A 19,644-nucleotide genomic window follows, 5' to 3' on the forward strand; every position below is an offset into this window, starting at 1 on the left:
ACTTTGATCAAACATCTTTGCCCATTGGCCCCATACAATTATTTATTAGACCATTAATGCATCCTGTGAAAGCAATGTCCTCTTACACCAAACAATAATGTGAGCTGACCTGCTCTCTAAAGTACTGTTTTTGCAAATACATTTGTGGACAAAATCCTAATCTTGAGATGAAAATGTGTCATTTATATAAAATGAACAACACATGGCATTTTAGGATTTCCTAAAAAAAACATACAAATATCTGCAACACAAATTTAGAGGACATTGAGAAATGCTGGAGGGGTTCTGGGCAACGAAGTCGGTCAAAATGAAGATGCAGTCATCTTTACAAAATCTTCTCCATTAGGTGGTCAAGACAGGTGGACACAGAAGACAATCTCAGCTCTTCAAGTAGGTCCATGTCAGGTCTCATGTTACAGGCCCAATGGTGTATTTTACAAGTTATATATACACAGTATATATATATATATATTTTTTTAAATATATATATGTTGTATAATTATAATGATGTAATCTGTAGGAAGCTTGGGTGTTTTTAGTTGGTTATTCATTCATTTGATCATTGTTTGCTGTCATGGATTATTGTCATTATGTAAAATGTCCTTTAAGTACATATGGGCTGGGCTTCCTTAGGAGCATGACATAAAATCAATCCTATTGCAGCAGTGCATATACTGTAGTCTGTAGTGTATACAGCACTTGCACAGCAGCTACTTGGGTGTTGCAAGTAGACAGGCCTGATATACTGCGGCCAGATGAAGAGAGCTACATTTAGCTGGTGATTCAGGGATTGTGTCCCCATTCCTCAGCATGCACATGTAATTTAGCCTGTCCAGTTAGACATTAAAACTGGGCTGGAGGTTGCAGTGACTGCAGTCATCACATTCCACCTAAGGAGAGGGATCTTATGGCTGTCACTGTGTAATACTAAAATGACCTCCCCATACGCAATAAACTAGACAAACAGAGCATCTCCTGGGGTGAGGCAGCAGGTTTATCCAAAGGCCATCTGAATGTGTCTGGGCCATGAAGTGCACAATGATCCAAGAAAGGAGCCGAGCATACTTAACCCTTTGCCTGTAATTTTATTTGAGATATTCTGTAGAACAGGGGAAGAAAATGATTACCCAAAAAATAAAAATGGAGCCAAATTCAAGGCAAAAACAAATGTCCATAAATGTTCTACATGCTATACCTTAACCTAATGTATCATGCTTGCTTGAAAAAAAAAAAAAAAAAGTATATGAATTTAATAAAAACATACAATTAAAATAAAATTAATGACATAAAATATACTTCACCATTAACTTTGTTTTAACTATACCTTCTCTTGCCTCCATGCATGTGATTTAATAATTAAGACTTTCAGGTGCTTCTTATAACCATAAAGCACTTTTTCCAATTAAAGAAAAGAAAATGCACCTATAAATAAAAAAGAATAAAAAAAAAGAATGACCGTTCGGACATTTATGGAAAATAGAAAGCTTCAACTTCTTCTAGACCGTTAAAACAATTAATTTTGCACCCTACCATAAACAAATTAACACTTACACACTCCCGACACTCCCAACATAGTGCCAACATGAAAATGGAAATCTGTCCAACCCCTATTTCCAATAATCACATTGAAATAACACATCTTGTTAAAATAAATATCTCATGTTCTGGAAATAAATAATGATTATTGAAACACCTCACTATGTTAAATTCCAAAGTCAGACAGATTAAATTATGTGACCATGTCACTTCATGATATGAGGATGGTTGTGTGCATGCGTGCATGTGTGCATGTGTGTGTGCATGTGCGTGTAAAGCACTAGTGCGGCTTTGAGTGTCTCTCGCGGCTGTTACCTTGAGGTAGATAACACATTTACAAAGGTCTACAATAAATGGTTGCTGGCATCATGTGTCAAATAAATTTACAGTATGAAAAGGGTAATTTAGGAAGCCTTCTTTGAATGGAACTAACATAAATAAGACAGACTTTTTATATAATATATATATATATATATAATAAAAAAAAGGTTTGCCTGTGTGTCCCATCCCAGGAAAGGCTGCCGGTTTCAAAGCAATTACACAGCCTACAGCAATGATATCAGTGACAATGCCTCCTAAATCACTCCTAGATCACAGCTCGGTGTCTTCACCCTATCCAGTAAAGCCAAGCCACCTGTCCTATCTGTCCATCCGTCCATCGATCAAACCATCTTTATAGCTATACCTTTCTACTGCCTCCTTCTCCATTTGTCTACAGTACATACTTGTGTGAATGACATGTCAGTTTTGCGATGTGGGGTGCAGAAACAAACTCATAACGGCCCGGTGAACAAGGCTCAAAGTGATGATGACCAACACTGTCATCACCCCCTTTAAGTTGGTATACAAAAACAATACAAATAATAAATCATTAAAAAGGTAATGTAAATAAAAAGGTATGAAATGATTCAAGTAAAACAATATACCATTATAAAAACAAAAAAGTAAAAACGGAAACAGCCTGTATCTTGCACTGCGAGTTGTTTTTGTTTTAATTCAGATGCTTGAAGATGCTGCTGTACGTTTTGTGGGGGATCTGCGGGGAACATTTGACAGCGGAGGGGTTGAGGGACGCCTGGAAGGATTTCAAGGGCAAATCCTCCGGACTGTCGAAGCCCGGCAGGGCCAGCGAGTCCAGCTGCATGTTGAACATGATCTCTCCGTCCCTGCTGAGGAAGCCCTCGTCCACCTCTCTCTCTCTCCACCCTTCCGAGGGCTCCGCCTCTGGCGTGGCCGCCGTCTCAGACACGACTTCCTCCTTGCGGCTGAACAGACGGTCCAGGTAGCTGGTGTAATTGCTCTCTTTCAGGAGCTGGTCCTCTTTGCCGGTGTCCCAGCACACTTCATCTATCAAGCAGTCGCTCTCGCCGACACTCTCCGTGACTCTCTCCCCGCCGCAGAAGCTCTCCCACGGGTGAGCGGGTTGGACCACGTCACCTCCTACTAACACTCCTCCGCCCAGCTGGGCCAGGTTCACCAGGCATTTCGTCTCCTTCTCCTGACTTATAGACTTTGAGCTTGAGCGAGGGGCCTCCAGATGGGACACGGAGGAGTTGAGCTCATTGAGGAGGCCCACCTCACCCAGGAGGCCCACCTCACCCAGGAGGCCCACCTCACCCAGGAGGCCCACCTCCGGGCAGGGCTCAGGCTGCAGGCTGAGCTTGATGGTGCCGGCGATGAAAGAATCAAAGTCAAAAGCGTGCGTCTGTTGGCTCTGGGGCTGCGTCAGATGTTTCTCCTGTTCCATGTCCTTCTCCATTAGCCCCTGACTCTTCTCAGCTTCCTGCAAGGCGATCTGAGCCTTCACCAGGCCGTTCTTCTCACACTTGCTCTTCGCCTTGCGGTCAGCCTTCTCTTTGCTCTGTTGCTCTTTCCAGTTGGAGAGGTCGATGATGAGCTTGGGTTCGTAGTAGTGGTTGACCTCGCTGTCTCCCCAGATGAGGTTGTCCAGGTAGGAGGGTGACACTGCCTTGTAGTTGCACGTGTGGCTGCACTCCAGATCACAATACTTGTTCTCGTGGTGGTCCTCCTGCCAGGACTGCTCCAGCGGGAAGCGATGGGAATACTCAAAGGATGGCTCGTCCAAGAACTTTTCCCGCTCGCCGTCTGCATACTTGCGGGGATCCACCTGTAGGGAGATGCAACAACCTTTAGCCTTTGAAAATAATGAGATATCGTATACACGACAAGAGAATCCTCTCCGGCAAAGGCCAATATACAGGCTAGTGCCAAAACGTAGCTTCTGGGTGGTTAAAACACATACCTGGACCTCCTCTTCATCTGTAACATCTGAGAGAGCCCGCGGGTCGACCTGGCCCTCCTCTGGATCGTGAAAGCTGTGCAGGTTCCAGTCAGCCTCTGACAGCAGGCTGTCATGATACCTGAATCGGAAGGACATTTCTATTTACTCCACAAACCTTTCCCCCTTCTCAACTATGCCAACAAACCATAAAACTCAAAACTGGTTCTACTGTTGTTTGGCTCACTCCCAGTGCAAAGGTAGATTCTGATATATTATATCATGTGTTTTCCTGTCAGCGAGTGTGCACACATGCTTACCTGTCACAGTTGGGGCTGTGGACGTTGTCCATGAGCAGGATGTCATCCACCTCATCCTCAATGTGGAAAGGGTGCAGAGAGATGGGCTCATCCAGGGGGAACGAGTAGTCAGCCATGTAGGGGTGGGCAAGGGCCTCTTCTGCAGTCAGACGGTCCATGGGGTTAAAAGTCAGGATCTTCTCCAAGAAATCCAGGGCTGGAAAGAAAAAGCAGAGAGGGAACAATGAGTTCATTACTTTGTATTATGAAGAATGTCAATGACTGTGGGTATGCCTGAAGCCTAACTTATACTTGGTCACAAGTTAACAGAGCGGCACATAGCTCGAAAATCGTGCGACATCGCCATGTGACATGGAAATGCAACTTCATGTGGGAATACTCCAGCAATTATAATTGGTAATGCATTTGCTGTTTTTGGCTGCAATTCCCCTTATAATATATTTATATATGCACATGCAAATACGTATAACTCAGACTTGAGTGTGTGATGTAGCCACCTACCCTGGGGACTAATGTCAGGTAGCAGCTTGGCCAGAGGTGTGTGCGGCTGGCTCATGTCGTTGCGAATGAACACTGGTATGACGCTGTGCAACTCCTGTCTGTCCTCCTCTCGCAGCACAGGGATGGACTCCAATATCATTCCCATCTGCTCCAACTCATGTGCCCCTGCAAGAAAACAAAAGACATTTCTAACTGATACTTTCATTTGAATAAACATGAGTGTAGATCATGGGAGGATAAAGTAGTGAGTCTGCTCTTTGCCTTGTGTGCACCTCTAGGCAGTTTCAAAACAAGACCAGCTGGGCTGCTTTTGTTAACGCCTATGCCTTTGCTGACAAGTTGTTCTTAGGACGGAATCACCCTCACCACAGCCCTATATTCAGTCAACTGTGTTGTTAAGTCACCCGATGCACTTTATTTTCTCTTGTTGTGTCTAAGTGAGTGAGTGAGTGAGTGAGTGAGAGAGGCAGAGTTGAGCTAGTACAAACTACCAACCTGCAAAAAGGGTCTTCCCTGTGAGCATCTCAGCAAAAATACATCCAGCCGCCCACATGTCGATGGCTTTGGTGTAGTTGTTGGGAGACAGCAGCAAGCGAGGAGATCTGTACCATTTGGTGACCAAACCCTCGGAGAGGTGGCCCTGTGAATACACAATACAGACCAGAGTTGTTCACAATGTGACCCAAGACATTCAAGGAAGATCTTTACTTCCAAAAGAAAAAAAAACATAGGACTTACTAAAAGTGTTTACATATATAAATAATACTTTTATTAAAAAGCCAGTATGTGCATATCCTTCATAGAGACTGGTTCTATCAGTAGACGTACTTTCTAAATGAGAAAAGAAGCTTGAAGTTTCCAAATTTTTAGACCACGGTTTATGTCCCCCACTGACACGTGAGACAAGAGCAAGGCAGCAGAACAACTCGAGTCATCTCATCTCTGTTCATTTTATGACTAGCCCCGGGGCAGTCAGTCAACCTGGCAACCTCTACAAGCTTACAATATATATATATATATGATATATATATCACGGGCACGAAGCATGGAAGCTTGTAGATCTGCTATTTTCTACACACGTTCCGTGTACTTGCGAGGTATAAGTCCAGTTGGGGAGCGAAGCTGTTCTCACATTATTTCATTTTCTAGCGTGATCGCCGAGTTTGCGGTTGACAGTGGCTGATAGGAATATTTTGGCATATCACCCAACCTTAGTAGAAATCCAAAGTGCTCCCATATATTTGGGGTGTCGCATTACTTGGTTTTAGACCAGTCTCCAGCCATTTATGCCATTAGCCATTCTGTCTACTGCTTCCGTAAACAATAATCACGTGCACCCAGCGCACCCGTGACACGGGTTGGCCGACGAGACCATCGAGATTTCATAAAACCATATTAAACCGTAAAATCTCAAAAGCTACTCAGTTTCAGTTCAGTCACATTGTTATATGGATCTTCCCGTTTTGGCACATGCCAAGTGTTCAACTCCAAAAACCCCATGCCATCTCCTTCTTGACAGCATTGATTTGTCTGTGTTGGTCATGGTCACGTACACACAGTGTTGTTTTCGTCAGGACTGACGATAACGTAAATGACGACGTCAACGCCCCTTTTTCCAGGACTAAGACGGACTAAAACGAACGACACTCAAATAATTCGGGACAAGACTGACGCTGACGAGCTAATTAGCTCTGTTTGATAACATGACGATGACGAGACGTGTGTGTGTTATCGCTGACAAGACGAGGCAAGACGAAAAATATCACCGAATAGTAGTAGTGGTCCTAAAGTTGTGAATCGATATAATTCAACTAAACTGCGGGGAAAACACAGATGTACAAGCCCAACACGCTGTGCATTGCGACGGGTAGATAACTTGTAGATCTGCTACTTCCAGCGCAGGAAGGGCGCATGCTTATGACGCTCTTTAACTATATGCATCAGCGACGCTGCGACAGTCACAACACACCAGCAGACGGAATGCACAGACAGATCCGACACAACTTTATTGGACACGTCTGTGCTTTAATCCACGCTTCCATAGCCTTTTAAATCTTATTTCCCATCCACGGGCACAAGCAAAGTGATATCAGCAGCTTGCCTTCCACCCGATCTGGATGGTGGTGGTGTTGTCTGACGAGGGTAGCTACTAGCTAGCATGGGAGCTAACATTAGTTTAGTTCTGGTCCATATCGTTAGAAGGAGTCCTCCTTAATAACAACACTATTGTGTTACCCCTCGATGCTGCGTTTACACGGGCAGACACAAAGACGAATGGGAATATAATTTGGAGCAGCTACACGTCTTTGCATCAACATGTTGCTGGTTTCCATTATAAATGAATATCATTGGAGCAGCCACACGTCTTTGCATCAACATGTTGCTGGTTTCCATTATAAATGAATGATCGTCTATCCTTGCGTCTGCCCGTGTTTAGTTTAACTGTCCAGTGTCCAGTGTCCACAGCAGGCAGACCTGTCGAAACTGCACTTCTCAGAGACATGCTAAGTTCAAACCCACCTCTAGAATATTACTTTCCCCAGCTATCTCATTCCACTTTCATTTATTTTATTCCATAGTCTTAGTTTTTCCCTAATAAAGTTGTTTTTATTTGTTTTCTCATGTTCCCCTTGAAAAGCATCTTTAAGTACTTTATTGCCTATGCTTATGTAGAAAGAAAGCTCTCTGCTTTGGTCAAATAGGCATATTGATATGATATGCGATTAAAATCTGATTAATTGAGATTAATCAATCACAAATTAAGCCTCCAATTAATTAGATGTTTTTAATGGACCCATAAGTGTTAATTATTTAAGTTAGGTTTTGCCATAATCATGTATTTTGCCATAATCAGGTAGCTTTACAACAAATATGTATTCGGTATTCGGTTTTCGGCCAAGAATTTCCCTTTCGGTGCATCCCTAGCTGTTACTGTTACTGTATGTCCACGGAAGAAACACAGAGGTGTTTTCTTATGGTCATGTCACATATTTGCTGCACCAATTGAAGCCCCCCCCCCAACCCTGTGGAATGCATTCCCCAAAACTCTCAGAGACATGCCCCCACCATACAAACCTTCAATATTACTTTCCCCAGCTATTTATTTTTTATTTACTTAGTGTTTTTCCTTTAATAAAGTTGTTTTTGATTCATGTCCCCCTTGTAAAGCATTTTGGGTACTCAGAAAAGCTCTATATACATTATTAATTTTTAGATATTATTACTACAAAAACAATGTTTTATTGCTTAAACTTATGTATTCACTATTCATTGATTCACTAGTATACCAAAATCCATTAAAAAAATGGCTCTCTCACAGTTCTTGGGTCAAATAATGATATGCGATTAAAATGCGATTAATCGAGATTAATTAACTACAAAGCCTCTGATTAATTAGATTAATTTTTTTAATCGAGTCCCAGCTCTAATTAATACCTGTACGCTATAGACATTTTATTTAAAGACATTTAAAAAAAATTGACAAACTGGACTAAAACCTTTTACTAAAATGACTAAAACTGACTAAAACCCTTAGGAGTTTCCGTCGACTAAAACTATCAAGGATAGAAATGACTAAGACTGACTAAGACTAATTAAGCATTTTTCCAAATGACTAAGACTGACTAAGACTAATTAAGCATTTTTCCAAAAGACTAAGACTGACTAAATCTAAAAAATGCCTGCCAAAAACAACACTGCGTACACAGACCAACCAAGAGACAAAGGCCCAGAGAGAGATCGAAACAGTGGGTGAGTGATATGAAAGAGGGAGATCAGACACGTGCAGGCCCCGTCAGCAGACTGAGAGGGCAGGATAATCCCCCTCTCTCACACATACACACGAATCAGTGACACCAATCTGCACTTCTAGGCCACTCCACAGTCAGCAACAATACGTAGCCTGTCTGACTACTTTCAGGGACTACAGCGACACACAACACAAAGAAGAATGACCTGTGTGTGTGTGTGTGTGTGTGTGTGTGGGGGGGGGGGGGGACACTCTTTGGCCTCACTCTCCTGCTGCTCGTCCAGAGTTTTAAGAGTGTAAAGGCAACCATTTTGGTCACAGACAGCTCCAGTTTCAGCCCTAATTTAGTCAGCAATACTTTGATGTCAGTCTATACCCGTTCTCAAATCAATTGAATGCGTCATCGTTTGCTCCACGTTGAACTTCCTGGTGCGAACACTGTAAATGGTTGATCCATTTTCAAGTATCAAACTCGTTTCAACATTCAAAACTTATTTTTTTGTCTTTGAGAGACTATGTTCCATAAATTAGGTTCTTTGTATTTTGTCCGTAATAAATATAATAATATGTATGTTCCATAATTCCATTTTAAATTCAGTTGTCCTTTGCCATTTGACGTTGTGTTCCTTAACCCTAGACTAGAGGATATGACATATACAGTAGACGCAGTTTGGTAGGCCACACCAAGAAGCAGAGAAAAAGAACCCAGAGCAATGACATAAAATGTATTCTAAGAAACACACGTAAGCAGTTTAAACATGCTGACTTAGACAGGCTCTGCACAACCCTTCTAAGTAACAGTCAGCAAATAGTAAGACATAAGTCATTCAATGCAGTTACATTATATGGCCGATGAAGAAATAAAAGGAAGCAGCAAAGTGCAGCATTGCAACAGAAATGTAGCAATTGGGTTATTTTAAACAACTTCCCGGAATTCCACGTCTGCAAACCTCTGACTCTTGCTGTGAGAATGAGACTTTAAATCAGATTAAGACCACGGAGGGATTAATTTATATCAAGTGAAAAGGCTTCCACTTACAAGTGGATCCCATTCTCTCCACGCTGAGACAAGATCCCCACATAAAGATAACATCAGCAACAGTCACTTTAATCATCCAGGCTAAATCACCTAGTAAACTGGTCAAATACTCCCTAGTTGGGTCTAGCTAGCTACTAGATGCTGAATTTCCCCACCAGAAACCCAGTGGGTTTATTTATACAAAGCTTTAATCCACCTACACGCACCAGGCATGACACTATATAGGGGAGAGATAAAAATAAAACTAATGCCAGTTCCAGAGAATGCTGAACCTGATGCCAGGAATGGAAAGTAGTAAGGAAGCTTCTGTCTGACACTGATGAAGCTTTAATCCTTTTTTCTTCTTGAAGGTCTTTTGAACTTGAATGTCAGCGACAGCCAGGCCAGTGGTATGGATAATTGTGTCATGCGCGGTTGCGCGCATATGTCATTTGGAGGGTGGTATTGTGTGAGCAGAATGCACGTGTGAGGTGACTGGGTTCACCAACCCTACCCCCACCTTCTTAACATTACATTTCCACAGGCTGCCATTTCTACCGAATCCCCTAGCCACTGTTTATTATACTTGGCAAAAAGCAGGACCAATATCCCAAAACCAAACATCTTTGCCATGTTTACATTTAATCTGCTTAAATTCACACTAACTTCCAAATGGGGCGATTCTCTGAATGGTGCTCAAATGCATTCCACCGTGTACAACTAGTGTACATACAACCTGTTACTTCAAAGAAGGCTCTAATCTAATTAGTTTGATTCCTTCCAACGCGGAAATTAATCCATGGCCGAGAGACAAACTTAGTGAAAACTACAATACATTTTTCATTCAAAATAGAGATTTGGTCAGGCCTCATTAAAACCAGAAGAAATGCAAAGCTACTAGCCCATGCATGGGCTGCTACTTTCGTGACATAGAATGACAAAGTAGGGCATAAATTACAGGGAAAGAAAGTTAAAATAAAGAGATCAGAGGTTTCTGCCTGACAGTATATGCAATGTGCACGTGCCATCTGTGTGTGGAAATATAGTGGCCCTCTGAATCATCAAAGTTGCCCACCCCTGCTCTAGCCTACATAGCTAAGCTAGCATACTTTTCAGTTTCACCCTGATATGTTTCAGCTAATCCTACAGTAAGTAATTCAAGGCTTTCCATCATTCTCCAACAAGCACTAAGCAAGGCTCCCACGGCAGTACAAAAAGCTGTCTGGGAAAAGACAGAAGAAAAAAGCTGGACCACTGCACGTGAATTCCTGTCGTTCTTGACCCTGTGCCACAAAGAAAAAATCTGCCGTGAGGCGTGGGAGTTAACCCACAGAACACAGCTCAGAATCACATCGACCTTCATAAACACAGGATGAAGCCAAACAGGAAGAAGTACAGTTATATCCTCAGCATTGCTCATTTATTCATTTGCAACTCTGAGAGTATATGCTCCCTAGTTAAATTAACACAGTCAGGATATTACTGTATAGCCTAAAAAGGTGACTTGTCCGCAACTATATTTACAATGACCCAGACAACATAAACCGTGGCATTGGTTCAGTAATGTGCAGCACACGTTACTGAACCAATGCCAAGGTTAGTTGGCAAAGGGTCCTTCTTTATATAGACACTATGCTTTTCAAATACCACACACCCAGCTGCTCTCACACTCTTCAAGAACTGGAGGAGACGGTTTGTGAAAGGTGGCCTGTCCCCAGTTACTCTGTCATATGCCGAGCCAGCACAAGAATCGAGTGGACATTGTACTCGACTGAATGTGTGTTTAAGTGATTATGTGCACAGGTCACTCAGCAGCAGCTCCATTTGGCACCACATTCCACCCTGCACATCCAGGGAAACAGACCCCCCCCCCCATTACCCACTTATCATTACAAAAATCACACTTGTGTGAAGTGAGAGGCGCTCTAATGTGATACATCACATACCATACTCAGCCAATCAAATCATCACATACCGTGTCACATACCATGACACACACACACACAAGGGGCTAGCGCTTCTCAAAAACTGCTTATATAGCAGACAAAAGTCAAGACCTACACATGTCAAGACTCACAATAGGGTACAGGAGTTGCACAGTGGGTGGGTAGGTTTAAAAGTGTAAAATCGACCTTTAAACTTGACATTTTTACACTTTCAGAGTTAAACACTTTACTGTACAGCACAGCCATTTATTTCTCAACAAAGCTCAACTGTTGCCCTTCATATAGAAGTCAGTATGTTTTTCTAGGCCTAGGCTATGAGTCACTGGAACATCAAGTCAGTACTTGAAATGTGACCAGATTTGAAACAGTGGTTGTGGTAGGCTGAGCTGCTATAAAATAAGAATCCCAGTGAACTCAAGTGTGTCTGAATAGGTTGTTGTGAACTTGTGACAGACTCTAGCTGCAATGCATGAGGCTGTGCCAGTCTGGATGACTCCATCACGTGAGCTCACAGCCGAACTAGCGATGACTAATCTGAGACACGTGAAGGCATCTGAAGCAGTCACCCGCTTCAGTACAAGCAGGCTGAAGGAGGGGGGGAAAAGCCTTTCCACTGACGATTCACATAGACATCACACCATATGGGGTAGATATAAGGCCATACACAGGGTACAATTGGCTGAATTGGGTACAAATTATACTTATTGTAGATATTATGTCATGATCTCAGACATCTGGGTTTAACCAGGCCAAGCCTACTTGATAGACAAACAGCCAAAGCCTCTCAAATAAAAAACTCCATTCTCTGAAGCATGAAGTAAGGGCCTAACTTGCACAGCACCTTATGCCTAAACTTTACCATTTTGAAAAACATTAAAGAAATTGTGAAAAAGCCAATCTTCTACATCGACACGTTGGCTTGTAGATCAGCTATTTTCACGATTTAAAAATGTTTTTTTAAATAATGAAAAGCAATGCCTAGAAGGTTTAGACATAAGGGCCCCAAGTACTTAACAGGATGAAGGTATCCTCCTGTAAAGGGAAACGTGGTTGACTTAACAGTTATTTTTCTGCTGGGAAAGGAAACCGAGGCATGACTTCGAGGAACCACTTCCCCCTTGTTCACTTCCTGCTATGAAATGGCATCACTCAGGGGAGGACCATGTTACTGGGCATTGGGCAATAACGGAAACATCACCAACAGCAAATAACATCTAATAAATATAAGTTATAATTGCAAATAAATGCACCATGTGGCGCTGGAGTAGTTGACGGAACATTGTTCTTACCTTGTGAGAATAGTGTGGGTCCATAATGCGAGCCAGCCCAAAGTCCCCGATCTTCAGCACCAGGTCCTCGGTGTTGACAAACAGGTTGGCAGGCTTGAGGTCACGGTGCAGCACGTTTGCAGAGTGGATGTACTTGAGGCCTCTGAGAAGCTGATACATAAAGAGCCTTGCATGGCCCTCGGACACGAGGCCTCTCTCTAGCAGCCGGCAGAGATCTGTGTCCATGTATTCCTGCACAATGTAGACTGAGTTGACCTCTGTCAGGGACACCATGTCCTCCATTAGCCTGCGGCCGCTGGGGCCCAATGTCTCAAACACCTGGAGGACAAGACACATAGCCCACGGCATCAAAAGACCTGTTGCAGTGTACTACATAACATGCAAAAACATTACATGCGTTACACATTATATACTTTTTTCCCCTTGATATAACTGAACGCGAGACCAGGCGGCGAGATGTATATCTTACCCTGACAATGTTGTCGTTGTCGAGGCGCCTGATGATCTTGATTTCTCGGAGGGCATGTTTGACACTCTGGGGGTCCGTTAGGACAATCTTCTTCACGGCAACCTGCTTGTCACAGTCCGTGTCAACTGCCGAGAACACCATTCCATTCCCGCCGTATCCCAGAGGTTTCATGTCCATGTAGCGAGGGCCCAGGTCAAAGCCATGGATGTTCATCAATGACTCAAACTTTTCTGCCATGTTGACTGTTGAGTGCCTGTCTTTTATACTGAGCTCCTGTGGTCCAAATGTCTCCTGGCTGTTTTCTCTTATGTTGGCTTGGGCCTGTGGTCAAATCCAATATTTAACACTGGTGTGATTCCCCCACGTTATTTTTTTGAAAGCCTAACTTAACCAACCCCTACACTGAAGACTACTGATTTCCCCCTGTCTAGCCCTCACTGTCAAATGCAGTAAAGTAATTTGGAGTCAATGTGCCTTGCCATTTTAAGGGAATACAGTTTTTTAAGTTAAATTACTTCTCAAATCCTTGAAAAGGATAATAATTTAACGTCCTTATGTGATTAGTGTTTAAAATAGACAGCAATGGAATGGACTTTGTGGCCAATTAAAATGCACTGAATTTGTCTTACTATAAAAAGCATCTAGTTGCATCCTCACAGTGCAGATACATTCAGTGTATGACTGGTCCTGAGTAACTTCATATTCCTGTTTCAATTGGTCCTCCTTATTTTTTATATCTTATTTTTCTGTCCACCTTATCTTAAGATCTGAAATGAGTCTGGCCTTGAGTCATCAATTAGTATCCTCTCCCTCAATGATCAGGTGGCTCAAGCTCGCCACAGTCGCAATCAAAACTATCCTCCATTTTAATTGGGCATAACCTGGAAGACACAAAGACAATGACATTAGACATTAGGTTTCTGACGCGATTTCATACTCTTTTCAACGAATACACAGAACCACAATGGACACAAGCCCCGAGGCTTTGTGTGTTTTCCTTTTAGCATCATTATCAAATCGTACCTTTGTACCATGTTTGCAAACTGTTGCAAAACAATCAATCAAAAGAAGGGAAAAAACGGTTTCAATCGAGCTAGAGTAGTGAAGTGTAACCAAAAGTCTCTCTGAGAGACTGAGAATCTCTCTAGTCATCACACACATGATGAGCAATGCATATTGACTCAGTTTTACCCTCTTCAAGGACTGGTTACAACTAAAGTTGGCTGCAACGTAATGAAAGGTGAATAATTTCATTATCGGAAATGGAAGTGTCGCCACTCGCCTCCCCCGCGTTGATAGTCGCATATTACAGTACACCCTGGTCACATAATAAATTAGGGGAAAACGTGTTTATCATTCTTTTCCCGCAAACATTTATCGGTGAAGCTCTGTAACATACGATGTATCTAAACGCCATTTGGCGTCTAACCAGGCTTCTCGCACTACAGTGCTGGTAGATTACCTTGAATCCCTCCAACTGTATTGTATTGTCTATGATTATCAACTCCTTATACCGTTTGTATGTAGTAGTAGTAGTAACAACAACAACGTTTACAAACCTAATGAAATGGGATTTGCAATCCTCCCTCTCTTTTTGGTGAAGAGGGCTCGTTTGCCTTGAAATGGAGGCACACACAACCCGTCTACAACCCCCAATAGCTTTAACATCCAGCCATATAAATATGGACACATTAATATGTAATATGTATGTAACTAGCAATAAACTAGCGTCTGCGTATATATTAGTACATATATAGAGAGAGATTATCAGAAGGACATCCAGAGAAGGAGCATAAAGGAAACCCCGTGAGATCAGGAACAAAGGAGCCGTTGTGCTAAACGCACCAGCGCGGTGACTACGTGGTCGTTCTGCCGTGCCGAGCAGAAAGCCTACCGCTTCTTCCAAACCCAGTCCAAACATTACATTAAAAATAATACAGCCATGGCACAATGAATACCTTGTCGAATCAAAAGGGACAACTCACGCTTCTCGCCCTACGCATCAAAACGGTTTCATCGAACCAAAGAATGCGGTTTTTTCACAGTGCGCCTCGCTCCGTCTGCCCAGGAGATGTGTGCGGTCGCCATTCGGGGCAGGGTCCAGGGAGCTCTCAGTGTCTACACATCTGAGTCTCAGACAGCGTTGCCAGGTTTTGCGAGAGAAACAAACAACTAGGTGGAAACAAGCTCCAATGAAGCCGCTACAATTTAAATCCAATATTCACAAGTAAGACGCGAGAACGCGGGAAGCGAAAGCAGATCGTAAATTGCAATAACAATTAGAATAAATTACGAATTTGACTGCTTAGCTAACGTTAGTACACATAGCCTAGTTACAGACAGTGTCGTTGTGACAGTATTATTTTTATGGGCCTAGTACAGCAGTACAGCAAGTTACAGACAGTGTCGTTGTTAAGCAGCGGCGGGTGGTGTAACAGCGAGCAAGTTACAGACAGTGTCGTTCAGCAAGTTACAGACAGTGTCGTTGTTAAGCAGCGGCGGGTGGTGTAACAGCGAGCAAGTTACAGACAGTGTCGTTGTTAAGCAGCGGCGGGTGGTGTAACAGCGAGCAAGTTACAGACAGTGTCGTTGTTAAGCAGCGGCGGGTGGTGTAACAGCGGGACACACAGACATTCAGCCCTTGCTGTCTAGCTGCGTCAGCCCTTGCTGTCTAGCTGCGCCCTCTGGTGGCGGGCGGGTGGTGTAACAGCGTGACACACAGACATTCAGCCCTTGCTGTCATACTAAGTGGCTCACTGCGTTCGCAATCAGCACAAAAATAAAATACAAATACAAAAAAATAAACCATATTGTGAAAAAGTTATAATATTAAAATAATAATTATTGATTATTGACAGTTTGCAGAATGGTTACAGTTCAAGGAAAGTAAAAAAAAAACCATGGATAAAACCAGGAAAAGCACTAACTTTTTTCACTAACATTTTCAATTCATTAAAACATTTCAAGACATACAAATATAGCCTACATTTCTGTGCAAGAGACAATAATTATAATATGCACAATTAGAAAAAAACGAGACTGTGTAGCCTATACAGTACTTTTTTTTTACAGGGGGCAGTTTCGAATTGCAGCCGCTGAGCCGCCCATAACTGCACTTTTTGAGAAGGAGTCGAGGGATTCACATTTCCTAACGGCTGTTGGTAGGGAGTGGAATTATTTCAACGCCTTGTTTTGTAATCATTTACCTGGTATGGGGCAAAAAACATCCTCCTTGACATGAAGCAACTTCTCTTATAATAAGCGGACATGGCAACACTGCATCTGAGCAACTCTCGCGACAGAACGCGATAGGAGGGGAGGGGGCACTTGCAGTGTTTGCGTCAACGCCAAGAAGCCCCAGATCTATAAGCTCACAACGCGTCGCATCTGCGATGCGTTGTGAGCTTGCAGATCGGTTGATCTGCAGTTTCTTTACGCAAGAAGACGGTCAAATCGATTCAAAAAGGAGACAGGCGGGAGGCGACAGATTCAAAATACGCCCTCTTATGAAAAATACTCTAATAATATAACAACGCAGCTACAACGACACTACAGTAGGCCCACCGGAAATAAATGTGGACCCAACACCCAAGTCCCCCCCCCCCGCACGCATTAAAAATAGATACGAAATTAGGCTGAATATAACAACTAGAAATAGGCCTACAGCTATTTCTATGAATTTGGAAGGCAAGGCATACATGCAAAGAGCACAAAATATATATTCTTCTGCAGGTGTTGCTAATATAAATTGGTCTTACCTTCATGATGGATAGATATACGATAGCCTATATATAGATATTTTTTTTTCTTCTTTTTCTTCCTCCCTATTTTTTGATGTTTAACGTGTCACAGACATGTTTTGTTGTAGCCTAGCCTATCGTTTGAGGAAAAAATACCTCTGATAGGTCCTTCGTGCGTTTGCGGATTTTGGAAAGATCATCTGTGGATTCCAATCGAGATGCGCAGTTTTTCCTCTTTCATTTATTTTATTTATCATAAAATGGTGCACGACTGGAAAACAGCAAAAACAGCGTTTATCATCTATCACGATCAAAGGCTCTGCCTTGCTCTGTTTACCGTCCTCCCAGTGGATGGATGATGCTGTGAATGAATGGTGTTTTCAGAAGCAGCCGCAGTAGCCCTAGTCTCTAGATCAGCATCCGCAGACCATGTGAGCGCCCATGTGCCCGAGAATGCAGTAGTACATGATTGGTACTGGCCGGGTCCTCTGATAGGATGAGGACTGCACTGCACGCTACACCTCCACGACTGTCTCGACTCAGTAATAATAATAATAATAATAATAAACTTTATTTGTATAGCATCTTTCATACATAAATGCAGCTCAAAGTGCTTCACAGGGCAGGACACAAAAATATAATATATAAGTAGAGTGACATTGACATTGCTACTCTGATTCTGCTGCTTCAGTGGTCCAATCTTTTAAGCTAAAGAAATATGTGTGCTGCTATTGCCAGTGAATCAGATAGCCTACATTCATTAAACCGTATGTGAGTTTGTCTTTTCTTCCTAATATCACCCCATTGATAAAAACGGGTTAAATGTCCTGATCGGTTATTATGATTATTATATTTGGCTGGCTGAGATCCAAAGGGTGACTCGTGGAACATAATCTACAAAGTGTCAGCTGACACTTTTGGCCTATTAAAAAAAGGGTTACATTTGCATTTGTTTGGATGACATCCTAACCTCAACAACTCTTTGTACTATAGCTTATGTGCATGGAAGTATATGGGTCAAATGTGGTAACCATATATCTTTACCTATCAGAGAAAAGGTACTGTGTGTGAGAATGGCCCACTGCTGACAAAATAGCTTCTGTCTGGCTGTCATGGTTACCTAATAAGTGTCAGGCTAGGTGCAGCATGTCACTGTTGTAGTTGTGGCTTCAGTCAGAGAATGATATGCCAGTGTTGTCTACTTTACAGTATGATACTTGATTTAGGCTATCGTATCTTCTGAGTGTGACATTTGGAGAAGAAAGATGAAAGGTCATATCTACAGTATATCCCGTTCACTATAAATATTAGTAATTTGGTCTCAGTAGACTTAATTAAGCACTTGGCTCCTCTAACAGGGTAAAATATTCTATTATTTACGTGGAATATTTCTTTGTCAATATTACACTCACTCAATAGTCTAGTTTTACACTTACCGATTCAAACGTTATAATTATGTCATGTTAACAACTTTGCTGTCTCCTTTAGGCGAGAACTTTCTAAGGCAGCAAAATAACTCTTTTAACTCTATAACTAAACTAAAGTAAAATGCTTTTCCTGGAAAACCTATAAGATGACTCGTGTATCAGTGTCTTATGTAGTGAGACATATATCTACAGTATGTTCCTTAAAAGCCTGGTATACTGTACTGTACTACTGTACACATGCAATCACCCAAGAGCTATGCAGTTATATTATGTAGTTATGTAAGGCCAGCAAAGTTATAGCTTCTTGGGATTTCTTACCATGGTTGGAATCCTCCAGATGCATGCAGAACAACATTGTACAGCAGTTGTTAGTCCATAAAGTGAATGAATATACATCCAACACTGCTAACCCCACAACCAGGGGAGAGAGGAGGGTTAATGCGGTTCACCAGTACAGTCCAGTATGAGAGGTAGCCGTATTCTTGTACAGAATAGTATCCTATGAACAGTATGTGTATGTGTTATGTGAGACTGAGAGTGTGTGTGTGTGTGTGTGTATTCTCAGAGCCTTGGTGATGTGTTATCCTACTCCACGTGCCTCTGGTTGTGAGGTGTAGCTCCATGGAGAGTTGATATAGGCGCAGTCAGAGATGGGAGGAGACAGTTCTGTGTATGGCCTGGCCTGCCTGTGCCTCTCAGTGTGTCAGACCATTGCAGTACACTGTCAATACCTCTCCTTCTCTATGTCTGTTCCCCCCCCCCCCTCATTCTCCCACTCTCCCTCTTCAAAATGTTATTATTCTGCATCCATTGCTCAGAGATAGTTTATGATATTATGGTCAATTATGGCGTCAGCTCTGACTTTTATATATGAGCGTGTATGTTGTTCATGGGTCCATTATGTATGCTTTTGTGTCTGCAATAAGGCTTTGCGAGTTCAACTTACAGTACATGCTTGTACACTTGAGCTCCTGCATGTGATGTTTTCAGCAGTGTATAGCCAATACTCACTATTACTCAGCCTTGAGAATATCTTGCGCATGTTGGGCCTCATACAGGAACAATGAAAGAACACATTTCCGCTTATTTCTGTTATTATCCATGATTAATTTGATTATTGGCCACTTTTTTCCGGGATTCACCAATGCTATCATATTTTATTTGTGTTCTTCTCTTATGCAAAGTAGGTTGTGTAGGGCTTACTTACTTTCACCTATGTAAAAGAAAAAATGTTACATAAGTGTGTTGTGGGCCCCAATGCATGGTAGTCAGTTTCTCTCTTAACTCTACTTATGGTGCCCCTGTGTGTTTTAAGTCAATTGAAGGTTTAGTGTTTGTAGCCCTGAATTGAGTAATTATAAACACACAAGATAAAACTTTCTTTGATCGGAAAAGAAAAGAAACCTCAGCA

General features: G+C 42.3%; 1 protein-coding gene across 4 annotated transcripts; it reads right to left on the reverse strand.

Annotated features, from left to right (window-relative positions):
* Positions 1-1,062: 1,062 nt before the first annotated feature.
* mapk6 (mitogen-activated protein kinase 6) lies at positions 1,063-18,790 on the reverse strand. 4 transcript variants are annotated; one of them, XM_083760060.1, is made up of 8 exons: positions 18,552-18,790; positions 13,067-13,947; positions 12,598-12,915; positions 5,092-5,236; positions 4,597-4,761; positions 4,096-4,291; positions 3,800-3,917; positions 1,063-3,664 (listed from the first exon to the last, which is right to left on the reverse strand). In XM_083760060.1, exons 2-8 carry the CDS (start codon positions 13,301-13,303, stop codon positions 2,528-2,530), a joined length of 2,316 nt encoding a protein of 771 aa, XP_083616186.1. In that variant the 5' UTR covers positions 13,304-13,947; positions 18,552-18,790; the 3' UTR covers positions 1,063-2,527. The 4 variants fall into 4 exon arrangements, with proteins under 4 accessions (XP_083616186.1, XP_083616185.1, XP_083616184.1 ...); XM_083760059.1 differs by lacking the exon at positions 18,552-18,790 and adding an exon at positions 16,825-17,141; XM_083760058.1 differs by lacking the exon at positions 18,552-18,790 and adding an exon at positions 15,052-15,164.
* Positions 18,791-19,644: the final 854 nt, after the last annotated feature.

This window comes from Protomyctophum parallelum, assembly GCF_964188405.1.
Source record: "Protomyctophum parallelum genome assembly, chromosome: 2".
NCBI lineage: Eukaryota > Metazoa > Chordata > Actinopteri > Myctophiformes > Myctophidae > Protomyctophum > Protomyctophum parallelum.

What these genes read in the sequence shown, in the direction of transcription:
- mapk6 (XM_083760060.1), bottom strand. Translation starts at nt 13,303, where the DNA reads ATGGCAGAAAAGTTTGAGTCATTGATGAACATCCATGGCTTTGACCTG. An exon ending in ACCTGACATTAGTCCCCAGG is followed by an intron (nt 4,292 to 4,596) that starts GTAGGTGGCTAC and finishes TTTTCTTTCCAG; the next exon opens with CCCTGGATTTCTTGGAGAAG. An exon ending in CACAGCCCCAACTGTGACAG is followed by an intron (nt 3,918 to 4,095) that starts GTAAGCATGTGT and finishes CTTCCGATTCAG; the next exon opens with GTATCATGACAGCCTGCTGT.